Source organism: Podarcis vaucheri (assembly GCF_965113315.1).
Source record: "Podarcis vaucheri genome assembly, chromosome: 7".
NCBI classification, from domain to species: Eukaryota; Metazoa; Chordata; class Lepidosauria; order Squamata; family Lacertidae; genus Podarcis; species Podarcis vaucheri.
The window spans coordinates 28,230,739-28,250,116 of record NC_138765.1 but is presented as its reverse complement, the minus strand read 5'-3'; the positions used below and the strand labels follow the sequence as shown (position 1 = coordinate 28,250,116).

Below are 19,378 nucleotides of genomic sequence, written 5' to 3'. Positions count from 1 at the left end.
AAAAATAAATAACCCACAGCAGAGTGCACGTTTCAATATTCTTTCTTCCACGTTCCAAGGCTTGTAGGTCTTTCAAAGTGCTACTAGAAAAAAAATCATCCCGTATATTTATATATTTTAAAATATCCATAAAAGCCCATCTGCAGCAAGTATCCCTCTATTTATCTTATAGAAAGTTAATCTCACACCACTTCATATTGCTGTGTTAGGTGCATGTCCATAAAGGGGGAGGTGTCCCCCATTATTTCGGACTGGGCTCTGTACAAAGGAGCAACCTGGCCAAATACCTTGCCTGGATCTCAACTGTATTTGAACGGCTTGCTATTTCCAAAGAGATGCCTTGAGGGGCAGGGCTCAAACAGCTGCAGTTCATCCCACCTCTCCTCTAATTGGGGTAGGGGTCTCTTGGCCTTGCTGGCACTCCCAGCAGCTTCTTTCTCCTGCAAAAGCCATCATCTTGAAAAAGAAAACTAACAGAGAGAGCCAGTGTGGTGTAGTGGTTAAGAGCGGTAGTCTCGTAATCTGGGGAACCAGGTTCGCGTCTCCGCTCCTCCACATGCAGCTGCTGGGTGACCTTGGGCTAGTCACACTTCCTTGAAGTCTCTCACCCCCACTCACCTCACAGAGTGTTTGTTGTGGGGGAGGAAGGGAAAGGAGAATGTTAGCCACTTTGAGACTCCTTAAAGGGAGTGAAAGGCGGGATATCAAATCCAAACTCTTCTTCTTCTTCTTCTAACACAACCTTCTTCCCTCACACCTCTTTGTTCTGCTGCCAAGTTAGCTGGAAACATGGTGCCTGATCTCCGCCCAACTTCCTCAAAACTCTGCAGAATTGGGCCTTGTTACAGCTCAGTTACCACCACATTATTGGGGACTGGCCTCACCCAACCACTGGTCTTAGGAAAAGGCTCCCTTCCTCCCCTCCCAATTCCAGACAAAAGGGGTTGGGGGACTAGGAGAAAAAGCAGGCAATCTCAATCAGGGACTGAACCCTAATTCTCAAAGAACCAATGCCATATAAGTGATGACGACAACAACAACAACAACAACAACTGAATAAGCAAAATTGCAATTCATCAACCCCCTTTCTTCCAAATTAATGTCCCCAGTATTTTTCCCAAGAGGCCCTTCAGCCTCCAGAATTCCTGATACACAGTTGCTGCATTAAACCTCCATCTGGTTTAACGTCCCCCAATTATACAGACATAAGGGAAACATTTGAGAGGAGCTCTGCATACTAGAGCAAAACGCAAGCATTCTTACGAGTAAGCAAAGTTAGGTACTGCTCTTTAAAAGGCTATACTTAGGCAGGACATTAAATGCCTTGGGTGGGGGGAGGGGAGAGAAAGCAGGAGAAGTTCGTGGAGGGATCCTATCCCAAGCCCTGTTTCCCTTACCGACTCGAGGGAGGGGTAGTAAAACTGAATGGGAAAACCCTGACATTGAAAGTATTTGTTGGCAGGCTTGGAGGGATGCTGCCCCCAGCCACCCTCATCGCTGTACTAGGACAGGAGAACAAGATGTGAAAAACCCAACACCTCAAGCATGCTATTGAATGGTCAGACGCAGAGGCTTCCACCACGTCCATTGCAACAACAATCAAAATGAGGTTCTGGAAGGATTCCAACCCAACCAGCTGGGTTTGCAGCCTTACTGCGGGAGGAGCTCCCAGGCAGTGTTTAAGGGGAGGTTATTGCTCCTGACTTCTCCGTTTTCTTCCCCTTGGATAAAGCTGCCGCTTGTTTCAGGAGCTCTCGGTTCTTGGCCTGTTGGAGGAAGGAGAGGTTCCATGTGTTACTTGAATGGGTTGGGAAGTAGTCCCAGGCAGCGTAACTGCTGCTAATTTACACAGAATCCTGGACTGGAAAAGAATAAAAGAACTTGGGGGGAGGGGAGAGGGGAGAGGAGAGAGGGGTTCTGCACTGAGAAAAGCTCAGTTCTGCAACCTGAATAAATTATGCAAAGCGATCTATCCTGCAATTCTCCCAGTCATCATGAGGAAGGCACTGATGCATTCACACAACCATGGATATAAGCAATATGATCCAACATGCACACCCCTGAGAGTGCGACCCTTGGGAAAGGGTTGGAGCTCAGTTGTGAACTACATTTTATATGCAGGATGTCCCAAGTTCAATCCCTATTGCCTCTAGGTACTGCTGGGAACGCCCCCTTTCTGAAACCTTGGAGAGCTGTTGCCAGTCAGAATAAATGATAGGTAAAGGTAAAGGATGCCTGGATGGTTAAGTCCAGTCAAAGGAGGCCGAGGGACCCAGTGTTTGTCTGCAGACAGCTTTCTGGGTCATGTGGCCAGCATGACTAAACAACTTCTGGTGCAAGGGGACACCGTGATGAGTGCCAGAGCACACGGCAGCACCGTTTACCTTCCCGCTGCAGCAGTACCTATTTGCACTTTTGAACTGTGTGCTTTTGAACTGCTGGTTGGCAGAACCTGGGACAGAGCAACGGGAGCTCAGCCCATCACAGTAACTGGCAAGCCCAAGGGGCTCCGTGGTTTAGACCACAGCACCCCCTGTGTAAAGGATACCACTTCTCGGTAAATGATGCCAAGCTAGGAGGCAAGGAGGCGCACCAACTTTAAAAGAAGACTAGATGAATTCATGGAGGATAAGGCTATTGATTTCTCCTAGCCATATTGGCTATGTTCTGCCTCCACAGTTGGAGGCAGGGATGCTTCTGAACACAGCTAGAAACCACAAAAGGGGAGAGTGCTCTTGTGAGCTCAGATCCTGCTTGCAGGGTTCTGACACAGGCATCTGCTTGGCCACTGTGAGAACAGGATCCTGGACTAGATGGGCTACTGGCTTGATCCAGCAGACTCTTCTTATGTTCTTATGATGCAGCCCTCCGTATCTTTATGTAGGACTCAGAAAGATACCTGTCTGAAAATCTGGAATGCTGCTGCCAATCAGCACAGGCAACAATGAACCAAATGGGCCAAAGGTATTGAATTGTTAGAAATCCAGAGTAGAATATTAGTCGATCTAACTATGCAAAGGTTTGCAGAGCTGGTCACAGTGTTCCCAGCATCCAATCAGTCCTGTGAATGCTAATTAATGGACCAAGTTAAACAAAGTTACCTGCAATTGTTCTGTGACTTCCTTGTGAGTCTTTTCCATCTGGTTCATTTTCACCCTCATCTGGGATTCTTGGTACTGCAGATCAGCCTTCAGTTCAGTTATCTGCAGAACACACACAAGCAAAAGAAATCAAAGCAGTTAAAATTCATTTGCAATTAATATTTGCCATAAAATGGGAGATATCCTTGTAGAAATCCAGTATGCTAAATAAGCTGCAGGGCTGCCACCTGGGAACAAGGTGATAAGGAGTTTTATTAAATTCCATATATATTTAGCTTGAAAAATGAAGCAGGAACATAGCTGAGATCTAACAAAATTCTTCCAGAACCTTTGCCAACCTGGTGCCCTCCAGATGTTTTGGACTACAACTCCTATCAGCTATTGCTCTGCTGGCTGAGGCTTATGGGAGTTATAATCCAGAATATCTGGAGGGCACCAGGTTCCTGAAGACTGCCTTATGGCTTAACTTCCAAAATTATGAAACACAACCAGTGCCCAACCATCTTTCAGCTTGGGATCCAAACACCCACAAGAGCACCTCTCCTTACACCATCCTGCCCGTGTCTTGAGATCTTCAGAGGAAGCTCTTCTCCATGTTTTGCTGCCAGGGTAATTTCAATATGCAGCAGACAGGGAGAGAGTCTTCTCTGTGGTGGCACCCCAACTACAGAATGCCATCCTCCAAACACAACAGGTGGCAATGTGACAATCATTTCAACACTAGCTCAAGACTTATAGAGATGGCTTGTTGTTTAGTCTACCCTGATAGCTTTTAACTACCTTATTTATCTGTAGCGATATTATGAAAGATCCAGCTCTAGCTCTCCTCACCTTCCTTAGGAAGCAAAATAAGAACAGATTACAATACAGTGGTGCCCCGCAAGACGAATGCCTCGCAAGACGGAAAACCCGCTAGACGAAAGGGTTTTCCGTTTTGGAGGTGCTTCGCAAAACGAATTTCCTATGGGCTTGCTTCGCAAGACGAAAATGTCTTGTGAGTTCTTGCAGGTCCCCCCCTTTTCCCTAAGCCGCTAAGCCGCTTATCAGCTGATCCTAATCCGCTAAGCCGCTTAACAGCTGATCCGCTAAGCCGATTATCAGATGATCCGCTAAGCCTGCTAAGCCGCTAATGGGCTTGCTTCGCAAAACGAAAAAACCGCAAGACAAAGAGACTCGCGGAACGGATTCTTTTCATCTTGCGAGGCACCACTGTAAAGTGCCCCATTGTCTCACCGAGAGGTGGCTCAAAGGGGACATTACCTTCTTCTCTTTCTCCAGGATCATCTGATCCTTTTGGTGCAGCATTTTCTTGAGAGTAGCCACTTCCTCTTTCAGCTGGGCTATGATGACAAAGTGGTCGGTGCCAGGAGAGTCCAAGGCAAGGTCTGGAGAAAAGCTATAAAGAGACAGTAAGGGGGAGATCATTAATTACTCATCCCTGGGGTCCAGTTCAGATGGTAAGCCGTGAACAAGAGAGGTCAGTCCCACAGGCTAACAGGAAAGCCTGCAAAGTCCCCCACGGTCATCTAGTTATCATCATTCAGTGAAATGTGTTTGGAGAAACCCTTCCCAACCTTGAGTCCCCAGATGTTGCTGACCACAGCCAATGGTCAAGGATGAAAGGAACTGTAGACCAACAACATATGGGGACCCAAGGCTGGAAAGGCTGATTTAGAGGATATGTATTTAGGGTGATCTACAATAATTAAATTAACACATATGTGCAGCATCAGATGCAGGATATCTCTGACCCTCCAAAAGTGGCTGAACTCCTACTTCTATCAGCCCAGCAAGTCAGACCAAAGGCCAGGGATAATGGGAGTTGTAGTTCAGACACATCTGGAGGGTCTGTGTGGCATGCTTAACCTATTTGTCAAAAGCATGCTGCCCCAACTACATATTTAAATTGTGCCAGGGACATTTTGTGTCCCCCCCCTTTTAAAATGACAACATAGACAATCCCACCTTCTTCTTTGGCCAATTACCATTGCAAAGGTTTAGCTAATATTTGATGTGTCTCCAACACTCTTCATGACAAAGGGGACAACAGCTATGGCTCCAATCCTATGTATGCTTCCTTGAGTGCTAGCACTGTTGAATTCAACTTACTTCCTAGTAAATATACATAGGTTGATCTGCATTGCATCTAAACCATTATCATTGTACATCCTGTGAAGATGATCATATCACTCTTTACACAAAATGAACTAATAAGCAGTTCTCCTAAACTTCTGTCTTCCCCCTTGTTTGCAGCTGTATGATATTATCCTTTTCCGTGTGGATTCATGTTAAATCTTCAGGACAGTATCAATTTTCTCTGTTTGGAGTTTCTCTGCACTATTTAGCACACCTGTGCATACCTGTCTTTGTTGAATTTCAGTGCATTGCTATCAGCCTAGTCCTAAAGCTCAACATCCCAATCGACTTCCCATATTCAATATAGCAGCTTTAAGGCAGGGTGAGAAACACTACTGTGAACACACCACTATTGTGAACACACCACCAAAGAGCAGCTTAGAAAAATTCTGAGCCATGGATCTTCTACACTGTGCAAAATGAGTTCATGTGCTTTGGTATTCTTCATGTTGTAACGTTCAGTGGCCAAAAATGTGGGATGTTAAAGAATGCTGTTTCACATGCAGAGAGAGGGAGGGATAAGACAGTAAGGGGAATCAAAAGCCAAGAAGTGGATATGGCACGAGGTTTTCTAAACACCCTCAACAAGAGCATATCTATACCACAAACCTATATGGCAGCGATGGGAATCCTGTAGCCCTCCAGGTGCTGTGAGACTGCAACTATACTTGTCTCTGACTACTGGCTATGAATGAATGAATGAATGAATGAATGAATGGCTATGTTGTTTGGAGCTGATGGGATTTGGAGTCCAAAACCTCAGGAGGGCACCGGGTTCCCCACCTCTGTTCTCCCGGCTTCTTCCAAAGAATCCTGGGAATCCACCCTCACAGCACTACAGTTCCCAGACTACCAAGCTACTTTAAATCTGCAGTGAAGACACGAATGGCCAATTGATGGCTTGCAGGCAACAATGTACCTTGATATGTCCTCATCAAACTTTAGTCAAAGTGTGTTTGTCCATTGTTTCATTGGTAAAGCAGAGTAGTAATATATCCCCAAGTGCATTTGGGGATGCACTCTTTGCCCTTGGAGATCAAAGAGACCAAGATTCCCAGCAGCAGCATGAACATGTTCCCCATGAGGAACACAATCACTGCTTTTTCAGGTTAGGTTTGAAACCCAACATGAACACAACACACCATAAATGCTACTGCATTACTATCCCATGCAAATTTTGGATATGCAAAGAGTCACTGCTACCCATGATGTAAATTTATATTTTTTAATATTGTGTTGGAAGCTACCCTGAGTGGCTGGGGCAACCCAGTCAGATGGGTGGGGTATAAGTTGTTGTTGTTGTTGTTGTTGTTGTTGTTGTTGTTGTTGTTGTTGTTGTCCCAAATCACGGGGAATCTGCAGAAGGTGGATCCAGGCCAAGTACGGCACACTTATTATTTCCACTTAAGATCAAAACTTACTTATCAAGTCACATGGATTTCAGCAGGTGTAACTACTGCCTTGGTCCAGATTTAACAACCCATTTAATGAAACCTAAATATTAATACTAGAGACAGAAAGAACCACACAAATGGAAAGAGGAACCCTATGAAACAGTGAAAGTTCTTGGGGGAGACAGTAAAGAGAGAGACAGTATTTCAACTCTGTTGACAGCACTTTCATTACAGAAGTCAAAGAACAGAAAAAGAAGTAGCTAAAATGAGAGTGGGATGGTGAGGTTTTCCAGCAATACCCCGTTTTCACAGTCAACTTCTCCTACACACAAGCAAGCACCCCTCCATCTGAACTAGGAGCCACACCTACATTAACACGGGGAAGCATTATTGTGAACCAGGCTGTACAAAGGTACAACCACAGCCACTCCCGCGACTGCGGAAGTGTCTGCTTGCTGTCTTCAACGTACACAACTCGGCCAGGAATCAAACCACTCCTTAAGAGTAGAAAGCTGGGCAGGTGAAGGCCTGGGGAGAGTCCTGAGGGCCAGACAGAGATACCCGCAGGGCCACGTTCACCCCATATGCCCGGGGTTCCTCATTCCTGACCTCCATGGAATACCTGGCTTGCCTATGGTTACCAGGCAAGCCGCTCAGTACAATACTGCGCTTATGTAATATCACTCATTTCCAAATAACTTGAGACCCAGAGTCCTTGAAGGGAGGTCAGGCAAAGCAATCACAGGGCAGACGAGGACTCCCTTGGAACTTCAGGGTTTTTCCCCTCACCATACTGACCAGCCTTAAGTGAGGCAGGCAGCACTGTACAACGCTGCCAAAAATGTCCACCTTCCTAACTACTGAACGGGCTCTTCAGCTTGAGACACACCATGCAGTCCATCAGCTTCACAACTTACCGACCCACCCTTTGTCAGTCCCAGGCAGGCAGCAAAAACAGGAGGTATAGTAACAGGCTGCCATAAGCTTGGCGGGTTGCAAATGGTGCAAGTTTGCTGTGAAATGAGAAATGGGAGCTGTGGAACCAGGGAGCCTCTAGATAAAGTGTGGGGAACCTTTGGCCCTTCAGATGTTGCTGAACCAAATCAGCCTTGGCCCTTGATCCAGCAATTTCAAGAGGGCCAGAGGTTCCCCATGCCTGCTCTGGGTGCTGCTGGATCTCAACTGTGCAGTTTTTGCAAAGTTTTCTGCTACACCATCCAGAATATAGCAGGTGACAAGAGCCTAACAGACCCGGCTGAAAGGCTAGTTCCAGCCAGGTCGCTCACAAACCCCAATTCTTATGGATCACAACAAACCTGTGATTTCTTTATGCTGGTTTCTGCCTGCCCTCCCGTGGCAATGAGGAGAAATTGCAGGTCTGTGCTAAAAAACTGCACTCTCTTCCTTAGATAGTCGTTTCGAAATCATAGCATGTACGCCATGGTCTAGTAGGTTTAGGTGTACAGAATATAGAGTGATTATTAGAGCAATAAGAATTAAATCAAGCATACATATACAAGCCTTTATTCTTACTGCTCTAATCACGGAAACTTGATATAGATTCAGTAATACAGTATCTTGTCTTATGGATGGAGAGGAGAGGACATGCACTAGCTCTGTGTGTTTAAGGTTTCCTGCAGTGGGGGAGCCTCCAATACTCAGGGAGGCATCCAAGCATTTTGGGATCCTGAATTTCCGGGGTTTCTAAACACCTGGGAGCCATTTGTGTTAAATAGAATGATAAAATGCACATGAATTGTGGTCATGCCATGAACATCATATCTAGTATGTTTCAAGTGCTCCAAATGGCTTCATGCACATTGGCTCAGTAATCCTCACAAAGGCCCTGTAAAGTTGTTTCGTTCTGTTATCCACGCATTGCAGGAAGTGGTGCTGGGGCGGGGGGGGGGGGTGCTGGAGTCACTGAGAAAGCCATACAGTCCAAATGCCTATGCAGCATCTATGGCATCCCACACAGCAGTCCAAATGCCTTACTCAAGAGTGGAATCTGGTACAGTCCCACTTGAAGCATATGCATGGTTCTACAAAATTATCCACTGCCTCAAGTGAAATCCTAACCCCTCTAGTTTAGCTCCATTTACTTTATCAGACAACTTCTCTAGCTGGGAGAGAGCTACAGAGGCGAAAAAATTATATGAGTTCAGCCTCTCAGCTCTGACCTTGGGAGCTACAGATATGATTAAACAACAAATCTGGGATGTAGCTCTCCAAAAGGATAAAGTTCAAACTGCATGCTACTCAGCAGAAGGAAACTGTAGCAAAAACTTCATTCCAGCTGATTATCTGTATACTGTATTTTCTCTAATCTAATGCTCATCTTTTGTGGCCAAATTACGTTGTGAAAATTAAGGTGTGCATTAGATTTGATGGCACATTAGACTCAAGTGAATATGGTACTTTTGAAATTTCTAAATACCATAGCTGGCTTTAATACCTTACCATTTACTCTATTGGAAAGGAGATCCTCATACATTCCTTATAATCAATGTGTCTAGCTTTTGTCAGTCAAGCATTGAAACCATTGAGCATGTATTACTATATTACTTATATTATAAGGACATCTGTTCCTTATATATTTTAACTATTTTAACTGAATTCCCAGGCAGATCTGATAAATGTTACGCTTCCCTCCTTTTGTCAGGCTCCATTAAGGAAATCACTATCAAAGTAGCAAAATTCTGTGCATTGGCATGTATTACAGGAAACAGATGGCTAACTCTTACCAACCCTCCACCTTTAAAGCTTTCTTTTCCTAAAGGCTGTTGGTGGCTTTTTGTACTTTTGCAAGCGTTGGGGTTCTCTCAAGCACTGGTAACCTCCAGGCTGAATTACTGCAATGTGCTCTATGTGGGGCCGCCCTTGAGGTTGGTCTGGAAGCTCCACTTGGTGCAAAATGTGGCAACTCGACTGTTCACTGGGGCAGGACATGGCCAACACATCACCTCACTCTTGAAAGACTTGCACTTGCTGCCAATTAGCTACTGGGGTATGTTTAAGGTGCTTGTTTTGATGAATAAAGCCCTACATAGCTTGGGTTCAGGATTCCCTTTATTAATCCAATTGATTACAGAGTTCTCTTGGCGAGGGCCTCCTACAGATATAATCTTGTCAGGAGGTCTATTTCCTCACAATACAGGAATTGGTCCTTTAGCTTTATGACACCTCCTTTTTGGAATTCCTTCCCCTTAAATATTAGACAGGCACCCACTCGGGTTGTCTGTTCAGGGCCTACTGAAGAACTTGTTTTCAACAAGCGTTTTAAGTGGAGACCTTTCCCCATCTGCATCCACACTGGAGATGTTTTTATTGTTTTACCACCTGTTTGTCACCCTGGGCAACTTTGGGAGGAAGAGGGCAGGATATAAATTCTATAAATATATAAAAAACAAATCCTGCCAGTATCTCCCTCTTGTGTGTGGATAATGCCCCCTTGGCTCTATGACAACGCACACTAGAATAAGGAGTTCGATATTAGTGTACAGTACAATATTGTCTCCGCACATGGATTTCATGCCTTGATATTTCTAAATGTAGCCATCACAGACAATGAGGGAGTGACAGGAGAGTTGTAACATGGAACTAGACCAGACCTTCAAGTGATGGTTAATAAAGCAATTGCCAACAAATTACCTACACACTTAGAAGTCCTGGCCTACAGTCTGGCCCACGCTCCTGGAATGATATGCTTTAGGAGGAAATCCAAGAGCATGGATTGCTTCCATAAAAAGAGACAATTCCCAGGGTTGGGGAGGAAACGGGTGGGGGAGAAAATGATAGGTGATCTCACTTCAGGATGTCAGTGCCTTGAGAAACAGGACAATCATGGGCACCGAGACTCTGTTGGGAAGCAGCCCACTGCACCAACACGGACGGGGCACTCTGGATAGGGGGGCAAAGCATCTCGGGAGAGGAAGGAACGCTGAGAATTAGAGAGGAAAGGGAGGAATGAAAATATGCACATCAAGAGCGTCAATGCTAACTACCCCCTACCCCCTCCTTATTCTTTCCCGATTTTAAGTGTCAGGGAAACCCTAACCTACCCTACCATGTCACTTGCTGGGGAAGGGGGGGGGGGACCAACACATTTTTTTGCACACAGCAGTCACAGAACAGAAGCTACAGACTTCAGAGATTGGCAGAGGCTTTCCTTCTCCCAAAACAAAGGGGTAAAGTGGGTCTCTTTTTAAAGTATGATCTTGCTTGACAGTAGCTTTCTTTTCTCTAATATATTTCTATTCTGCACTGCCTAATTTAACAGCATAGCCTGGAATCCCAAAACTACACGTATAACCATGCAAAAGAAATGCAACCTATCGCCAAACGTTTTCCCCATAATCATAAAGTTGGTCCACAAGAGCCCTGCAGCTCCAGAAGAGAAGCTTCACCATTTAAGTCTCTAAGCGCTGAAAAGTTTTCTAATTCTTTTTCTTTTAAAACTAAAAACAGATCAGACCACCCACCCACACTTCCAAATTTTAAGGCGCTCACCTGTCTCCATTGGCTGATATGGCATCAAACTTGGGCTTTTTCTTTGGGATTTCATTCTGAATAGAAGATGTAGATAATGTTTTCTGGCTGCAAAAGGAAACAAAGCAACAAAACACACTGTTAAGAAGTTTGGCAATTCCAAGTCAGTTGTCTGGTTGTTTTCAATAATTGCAGTATTGCTTCTTGAAAAAAAGAACTCTTTGTGGATACAGAAGCATGGTTTCTTAAACAGAAGTAAACATGAGATGACCTTTAATGCACCTGTTAAAAAAGAGGGGGGGACACACCCTGACCATACTCAGTGGCTACACATTTTAATACTAGTTATGTGCCAAAGCTGTGGATTTGATGACTAAATTAGAAAAAACTGCAACACTTGTTATTGGGAATGGTACATTACACCCTCCTCCCACTTTATCCTCCCAACAACCCAGTGAGGTAACATATGGGATGTGTGTGTGTATGTGTGTGTGTGTATGTAAGAGAAAGAGAAAGAAAGCCAGTATCACCAAATGAACCTCAAGGCAGAGTAATGAATCACCCTGATCGTATCCAATACACTATCCTGACTCACACACTTCCTTGCCAAGCAGTTTCCAAGACATATTTAAGCAGGGCAATGTGTATGTTGTGATCCCATGTGGCACTGGGTGCAGAATTCATCAAAAAATAAACTTTAAATAGCAGCAGTGCATTAGAAAGCCACTACAGATTTCCACCTTCCCAGTTGCTGTACAGGCTCCTCAACTTGTACAGAAATACAGAGCAAAGCAGCAAGTTTCCAGTCCTCACAGCTGGGAAGAAATGTGGGCCATGCCTGCTCAAATGTCAAAATAGTTTTTAAATAGACAGGCAAGTGCTCTTTCTCTCCTAATCACCTCTCTGCTCTAAATCCCAAATAAACCCAAAGGTGGCTTGGGTTTATTATTGTTTTTAAAGCAAGAGGACCGCAATATGTGTTAGAACATAATTTGGTCCTCTGAAAAAAAAAAAAAAACACCAAAAGACAAATACTTCTTATTTACCATAATGCAACAGCCTGCTATTGAGAGCTCCCTTAATAAATGATTTGAGGAACATATCCTAATATTCAAGAACATATTGTTTTACCCTACGGAAGCATACAGTTTTAGCAGCCAGCCCACCGTGGAAGTGCATTAGACACATTTTGGGCCAAAGTGTCATCCTCTCCCCCCAGACAGAGTTCGGGGAAAACAGGTTTTTTGGGCCAAAGTGTCATCCTCTCCCCCCAGACAGAGTTCGGGGAAAACAGGTTTTTTTTCTTCACTTTGCAGCAGAAGGCGATTTTGCCCTCTCCAGTTTGGGTTGGGAGAAACTGCTGCCTGAAACCCTGGAGAGCTGCTGCCAATCAGTGTGGACAATATGGAGCTAGATAGACCAATAGCAGCTTCCAACGTTCCATGCCTTCTCATAGAACCCCTGCATGTTTCCATGCATGTTTGTATACATCCTATCTCAGAGTTCAAAAGGCCACTGAAGGTCTGTAAGATGGCTACAATCCTTGGGCCAGAAAAAGCAAGCCTGCTTTTCTGCTGCATACGCCTCCATATGCCACAGGAGTGCACACAGAGAGTGAAGCTGCCGAGGGAGCTACACTGATAGCGCATACCTGTTGTAGTGGGTGCCACCGCTGAGTCGGCCATACTGTTCATTTTCTGGCAGGCTTGTCCGGGAAGAGGTGCTCAAGTGCTTACGTTGCTCTTTGGTCTTCTGCAAGACTCTTTTGTAGGAGAGTGTGCAAAGCCAGCAGAGTAGCTTCCCATCCACCTAGGTAGATGAGAAAAGGGACAAAACAGGCAGGATGTTATCACACTCTCTCCTAGACAAAAGGAAAAGCACAACAGCCAAAATGGAATTGAGAAGCAGCTCTTGTGAAACAGACCATATTTAGAAACAAAATAGTCACGACTGTTTAAACTTAAGGGTAGCCAATGTGGTGCCTTCTAGATATTGCTGGACTACAACTCCCAGTTTTTCTGAGAACTGGCCATGTTGGCTGGGACTGACAGGAGCTGGTATCTGACATCTGGAAGGCACCATGTATTACTGGTGATAAAGATACGAGCCAATTCACACAGCAATCTTTCCCCTAAAACCAGTGAATTTAAGTTTCACTCCTTCTCATGCTGGATGCCCGGCCAGATCTCAAGATGTTGGCCAGGAACCCATGTGGAATCCATGTCTCACTGAGCAAAGGAGACATCAGGGCAGTGGGCACCTGCAACAGGCAGAAAAACTCCAAGGAAATTCAGTGAGCCAATGAGGAGGAGGTTCCTCAGCCCCTATTGCAAGGGACTTAATGTTTGGTAGTTGGCTTTGACGCGTACCCCACCTCCTGACATGGTGAAAATAATGACAATACCAAAGTCATAACGACGACTCAGTAGGGAGCAAACTGATGAGCACACAGAATCACAGAATCTTAGAATTGGAAGGGGCACAAGGGCTATCTAGTCCAACCCCCTGCAAAGCTGGAACATCTGTAGGACATACTTTTAACTGTATCATGTGTTAAATGGCCTTTTGGTGCTCAGAATCTACACACAGCAGACAGCTTCTTCACTTTCCACGCTGAATGTATATAGGCACTCACTTTTTTCCTGTCATCTTTCCTGTCAAAGGCACACTGCTGCTTACACTGCTCACACGAATGTGGTGGTCCGTACTTCTTCTCGGAGTTTGTACAACGCTGGCACTTGTTACCAATAAATGCAGCAATTATATTGCAATACTGGCATGGTTTGGGCTGTAAAAACCAGAAAATTGTAAAGAGATTAATGATGCACTTTAATTATATATGCAATCGCCAAGACTTGCTCCAGTATTCTCAACATTGCCTCCCTGCTTTCTCTCAACTAAGCAGGATAAGTTTCCAAAAACACACTACATACATTTAACTACCCTAAGCTTGCTGTGACCTTTTCTTCCACTTGCTGGTCCACTGGAAACTGGCCAGAGTTCCGCCCACCTCTGCTTTTAAACCACCGTAGCAGGAATGGGGAATTTCCAGCCTGCATGTCAATCTTGTCACACTAGGGAGTCAAATTCTCCCAAGTTCATTTTTTTTTAATAAAAAAACCCCAAACCCAGTTAGTTGATGTCATTGCAGTGCAGGATGATGTCACCTGATGGACAGAGTTTGATTTTGCATTGGCTGCCACACCAGTTCCCCTGGCCATAGCAGCAGGATGCAATCCCCTCATCAGCTGACAAGCAGGAGTTAGATCCTGCTCAGTTTAGCTGACATTCAGGGCTGCAAAGCGCAATGCTACCCAGTGTGACTATGATGTCAGGTGATTGACACACAGGTAGATGGCTCCACCTGCCTGTCGAATTTAGTCCTCAGGGTGGGAAGATAAGGATCTGGCCCACTGGCAGGAATAGATTTCCCACCTTTTCACTATACTATAGGAATTAAGATAAACTTCCAGTGCGTAAGGAAAGAAGACTGAAACATACCGTCCCATAAAGTTTCACGTTCTGTGCACACTTCTTGCATATTGTGTTGGTTTTGCTAGCAAAACAACAAAAAGATTAAATTAAGATAGGAAAACATGATGTAACATGATCTGCATTTATAGATTATAAAAGAAGTAACTTTGTCGCTTTTTGAATTATATACCATTTACAGTGCTGCCCCGCAAGACGAATGCCTCGCAAGACGAAAAACTCGCTAGACGAAAGGGTTTTTCGTTTTTTGCGTTGCTTCGCTAGACGAATTTCCCTATGGGCTTGCTTTGCAAGACGAAAATGTCTTGCGAGTTTGTCGCTTTTTTCTTAAAGCCGCTTGAAGAGGCGCAGTTGCGACGGACCGTGCTTCGCAATACCAAAAACATTGCAAGACGAAAAGACTCGCGGAACGAATTCATTTCGTCTTGCGAGGCACCACTGTATGCCTTACGTGATACGGTCAATTTGTAACTATTAAGTTCTGGATCCAATTCTAGAATATTTTAATTTAAGAAATAAAAAAATGCATAATATATAAAAATGCAGAAGGACAGAATGATTTGCTGTCTCCTGTTTAAAATAGTATGGGTTGCTCATGAGTGTTCAACTCAACTGGAGTTGTGCAAAGCTATTTCAAATTGTATTATACATAGCAATTCTACTTTGCATTAAAAGGTCCTAAATTAAATCCCTGGCATCTCCAAAAAGGGCATGGGAGAGAACCATGTCTAAAATCCTGGGCAGCTGCTGCCAGTCAGAGCAGACAATACTGGGCTATGTGGACCAATGGTCTGACTCAGCACAAGGCATCTTCCTATGTTTCTATGGTCCAAGCTTGCAATCCCAAGCCTTCCAATCCTTGGAAACAGACTCTGATAGAGTTCATTTCTGAACTGATGTGTGAATTAGTTAGCAAAATAATGCTGAGTATTTTTCACTATTGGATAGAAAGTCAGACTCCCTGACTGATTCAACCTGGCAAAGCACCACTCTTATGCTTAAAACAATAGCTCAAGTGTGTTGGAGAGTCAACAAATGCTGAAAGCACCAGAACAGGCGGTCTTTGTTTTGGAATCAAACAATGAAAAGCCACAATTTAAGATATCGCAAAGAAAGCAGTTCCATTTTCCCCCACCCACCCAGGCAACCCACTGTAAAAAGGCTGAACAAGTATTTACCTCTCTTGCTGGAATTCAGTTCTGCAATAAGTACATTTAACAATGGGGTGTGCAATCCGACATTCCTGAAAGAGAAAGATTTTTGAAAGTTATAACATCTAGGGAATTGAATTGAAAGGCAAAAAACATACAAAAGGCATTCGGGTTGTCACTAATGTATCATCCCGTAAACTTAAGGAGTGAGATACTGACAAGGAATGGTGAAGAGAGAAATCCCATCATGATGAAAATGAAGGCAGGTATTAGAGCGGTGACTCAAAGTGGCAAACTATCAAACAACAGATTTTTGTATTCTGGCCCAGGAAGCAATTAGACAGGGCTATTGCTTTACACAGCATCCAACTAGAGAAGACGGCCAGTGCAACAGGCAGGGTCATCTTACAATGTTATCGTCTCCAGAGTCAAAACTCCTCTCTTTATAGTTCATCTGCGTATTTTGTTAGTGGCACAGAAAACTGCAATTCTTCTAAGAATAACAACATAGTGTCTCTTTAGCAATGAGTATGTTAATAGGTATTCATAAAGAAAATCATGGGTCCTTCACTGTTGCTCTTGATTGTAATCTGTCACTGAAGAGAGTCATACTGCAGCAAAGGAACAGTAGTTAGATACCACATTAGATAAGTAGCAGCGTTTAACTATAAGCAAGAGTGCAAAACACAAAGAGCAAAATGTCAGTAATTACTTTCAGTACATTTAAACCCAATTATTTTTAAACTTGATTGTAAGTTGCCTGAGAAATGCCCTTTTTAGATGACTTAACAAGTTAATAAAACAACAACAATTTAATAAAAACAATAACATATTGTGGTTTTCTTTTTATGTTGTGAACAGCCCTGAGATCTTCGAATGAAGGGTGTTATACAAATTGGGTAACTAATAATAATATTGCCTAGCATGAGACACCAACATCTTTATTCCTGATCTTGTTATATGACTCATTTGTCCTGTTATATGGTCTTTAATGTATTTCTTTTATGATTATATTGATTTTATTGTGAAATTGCCTGGGAGCTGTTTGGCTGAAGAATAACTTACGAAACATGCTAACTACATACTGCCACAGGCCACATCTTTCTTAATGAACGCCAATTAGAAGCTAACAGACAAGGCACAAGCATACAAATAATAGCAATAAACAAATACACTCTGACTTCACAAAGGATGGATGCAGGAAATAACTAAGTGGGATTTGTGGGTACACTCACAAACCCAAGAAGCGCCTTCCTACCCAGTTTCCAAACCACCTCCCTAAGCAACAACACCTACTACAATCTATAGGCCAATCCTACCCATGTTTACTCAGAAATAAGGTCCACTACATTTAGTGGGGCTTTCTCTCAGGTAAGAGCACATAACTGAAGTCTTGGCTTCTTGCTTCATTCCTTTCCCCTTCTAATGTCTTCATCAAAGCACTTCCTGAAGAAGAAGAAACCAGCCCCAGAGTTGGAGTGGTGGTATAACAGCTGTATGACACTGGACCGCAGAGACATGACTTTGAATTCCCACAGCTGACCCCAAAGATCCCTGAACAGTCTTGGGCCATACTCAAAAACCTAGCCTACCTCACACAGCTACTGCATGGATATCCAGGAGATTATGCTCCCTATGGCACCTACAGCTCTTGTGCAGAAAGTTGCAAGGAATATAAACGCATCCTGATTTATATCAGGATTTCTCTTATTCCCTTCACCCAGCCTTCAAAGGCTGGGGGGGGGGAGAGGGGGGGAGAGAGGGGGGAGGCCGAGTAATGCTGCCCTTCGATTACAGCACGCCTCGGCCACAACAACAACCACCCTGCGAGGTAGGGCCGGTGTTGTTTTGATTCCAGCATGAACTGGAGGGTCAGGGAGGAGGCGGCAGAGAGAGACAGAAGAAGGCTAGAGGCCGAGCGAAGCTGTTCTGGCTAAGGTCACCCAAGGAGGCGGCTAAGCTGAGCTCCGACGGGAGAGGAAGAGAAGGGTCGGCAGGTGGGATTCTGGCTCACAGCTCGCGCTCCTAACCGCCACGGCGCCCGCGCCCCCTCAGCCCCCGCCCGTTCCTGGCCCTGACCTTGCAGAGCTGCTGTCCCTGGCTGAGCGCCTCGAACGGGAAGCGCTGGTGGCACTTGGTGCAAGCATAAAGCGCCGCCATCCCGCCGCCCGCACTGACAGGCGCAGCTCTAACCCAACCCGACGTGACGCTCCCGCCTGCCTACGGCGCCATTGGTCGAGGGCGGCGCCACTCACCGCTTCGGAGGCGGGGCCTCCGTTCGTACCTGGAGGCTCATTGATTCTCCGGAGACGTCACTCAGAGGTTTAGGGCGGGGCGGGCTCGAGTTGTTGCGGGAAGAAGCCGGGGAAGGGCAGGGCGAAGCTGCGTCACCGGGTGTGCCTCCGTCCGGGGTTGCGCAAGGGGAGCGGCGTCACGGCGCCAACTTGGGTCACCCTTAACCATAGAGATAGCCAGAGAAAATTGTAGAGTAACGTGCAATATGAAATATGTTCTCCTGTGGTTATTGCTGTGGTAAAAACTGGGGACCCTCCCTTTTGCTAGTGTTGCCCATAAGTACGGCGTGGAATCTCTGAGAGGAAAACAGGACTGATATAACTCGAACTGGAAGTTTGAGTGGCAAAACTAGATCAGAAGTATAGAAAGTATTGAGTCAACGTGTGACTCTATAGTTGCATCTCTGTCAATTGCCTCTACACTCCCGCACGTCTTCTGTTCTCTCGCGAGATCTGTGTGTGCTTTGGAGGGGATGAAGGATGTTATCCTTGTTTCACATGTTGTTTCGATTACGAAGTGGCTTTAAATTGTTATGGGTCCCATTTGCAGAGGGCAGGTAGCGTCCTGTTCTCGCAGTGGCCACGCAGATGCCTCGAGGAGCAACAGGCGTCCAGAAGCCCCATTGCCTCTGACCTCTGGGGCAGAGCATAGTCGTCCTGGCCAGGAGCCCCCGGCTGCCACGAATTTGTCCAATCCTCTTTTAAGGCCACCCCAAGTTGGTGGCCATCACTGCAAGCGAGTTTTCCAGAGTTTTAACAACTTCGTGAAGAAAAGTACTTTTCTTTATTATATGTCTCGAATCCTTCCGCATTCAGGTTCATAGGACACCTTGCAAGTTCTAGTGTTTCTCCATTCCATGTATCAGTTTCTGAGCTTCTGTTCTGTCACCTACAGCTCATCTTTTCTCTAAACTAAAATGTTCCAAACGCCACAACCTTTCCTCTTGGGAGTGTTGCTCCACTCCTTGATCTTTTGCCCTTTACTGAATCTTTTCCAACTCTCTAATAATACCCTTCTTCAGGCAGGTGACCAGAACTACACAGTATTTCAGGTGTGGTTGCACCATAGATCTGTGTAATGGCATTATGATATTGGCAATTTTATTTTCATTTTCGATATGGAATGTGACTGTATATTTTACTTCTGGTGTTTCCTACAGGGTATGTTGCGTATGTGGATGTTAATGGAAATCCAAACTACCAATGGCTAATTTTGCATCAAATGCCATGCTTCCCCCGCCCACCAAGATTTGTTACCAATATTTTCTCACAAAATTATATAAGGCCACCACACCCTCTCCTCCTAAATGTAGGAGACATAT

At 44.8% G+C, this 19,378-nt stretch overlaps 1 protein-coding gene across 2 annotated transcripts; it reads right to left on the bottom strand.

The window, feature by feature from the left end:
* Positions 1 to 1,324: 1,324 nt before the first annotated feature.
* Positions 1,325 to 18,003, bottom strand: FAM76A (family with sequence similarity 76 member A). Of its 2 annotated transcripts, XM_082233364.1 has the most exons (10): positions 17,842 to 18,002; positions 15,790 to 15,854; positions 14,621 to 14,675; positions 13,755 to 13,907; positions 12,771 to 12,928; positions 11,141 to 11,227; positions 10,440 to 10,571; positions 4,362 to 4,497; positions 3,102 to 3,203; positions 1,325 to 1,766 (listed from the first exon to the last, which is right to left on the bottom strand). In XM_082233364.1, the coding sequence occupies exons 1-10, from the start codon at positions 17,920 to 17,922 to the stop codon at positions 1,680 to 1,682; spliced, it is 1,056 nt and encodes a 351-aa protein (XP_082089490.1). In that variant the 5' UTR covers positions 17,923 to 18,002; the 3' UTR covers positions 1,325 to 1,679. The 2 variants fall into 2 exon arrangements, with proteins under 2 accessions (XP_082089490.1, XP_082089491.1); XM_082233365.1 differs by lacking the exon at positions 10,440 to 10,571 and having other exon boundaries at positions 17,842 to 18,003.
* Positions 18,004 to 19,378: the final 1,375 nt, after the last annotated feature.

Excerpts from the sequence above, each read along its gene's own strand:
- FAM76A (XM_082233364.1), bottom strand. The coding sequence starts at position 17,922 with ATGGCGGCGCTTTATGCTTGCACCAAGTGCCACCAGCGCTTCCCGTTC. Across the intron at positions 10,572-11,140 it reads ATATCAGCCAATGGAGACAG|CGTTCCTTCCTCTCCCGAGA; the intron begins GTGAGCGCCTTA and ends TCTAATTCTCAG. Across the intron at positions 3,204-4,361 it reads TCCTGGAGAAAGAGAAGAAG|ATAACTGAACTGAAGGCTGA; the intron begins GTAATGTCCCCT and ends TGTGTTCTGCAG.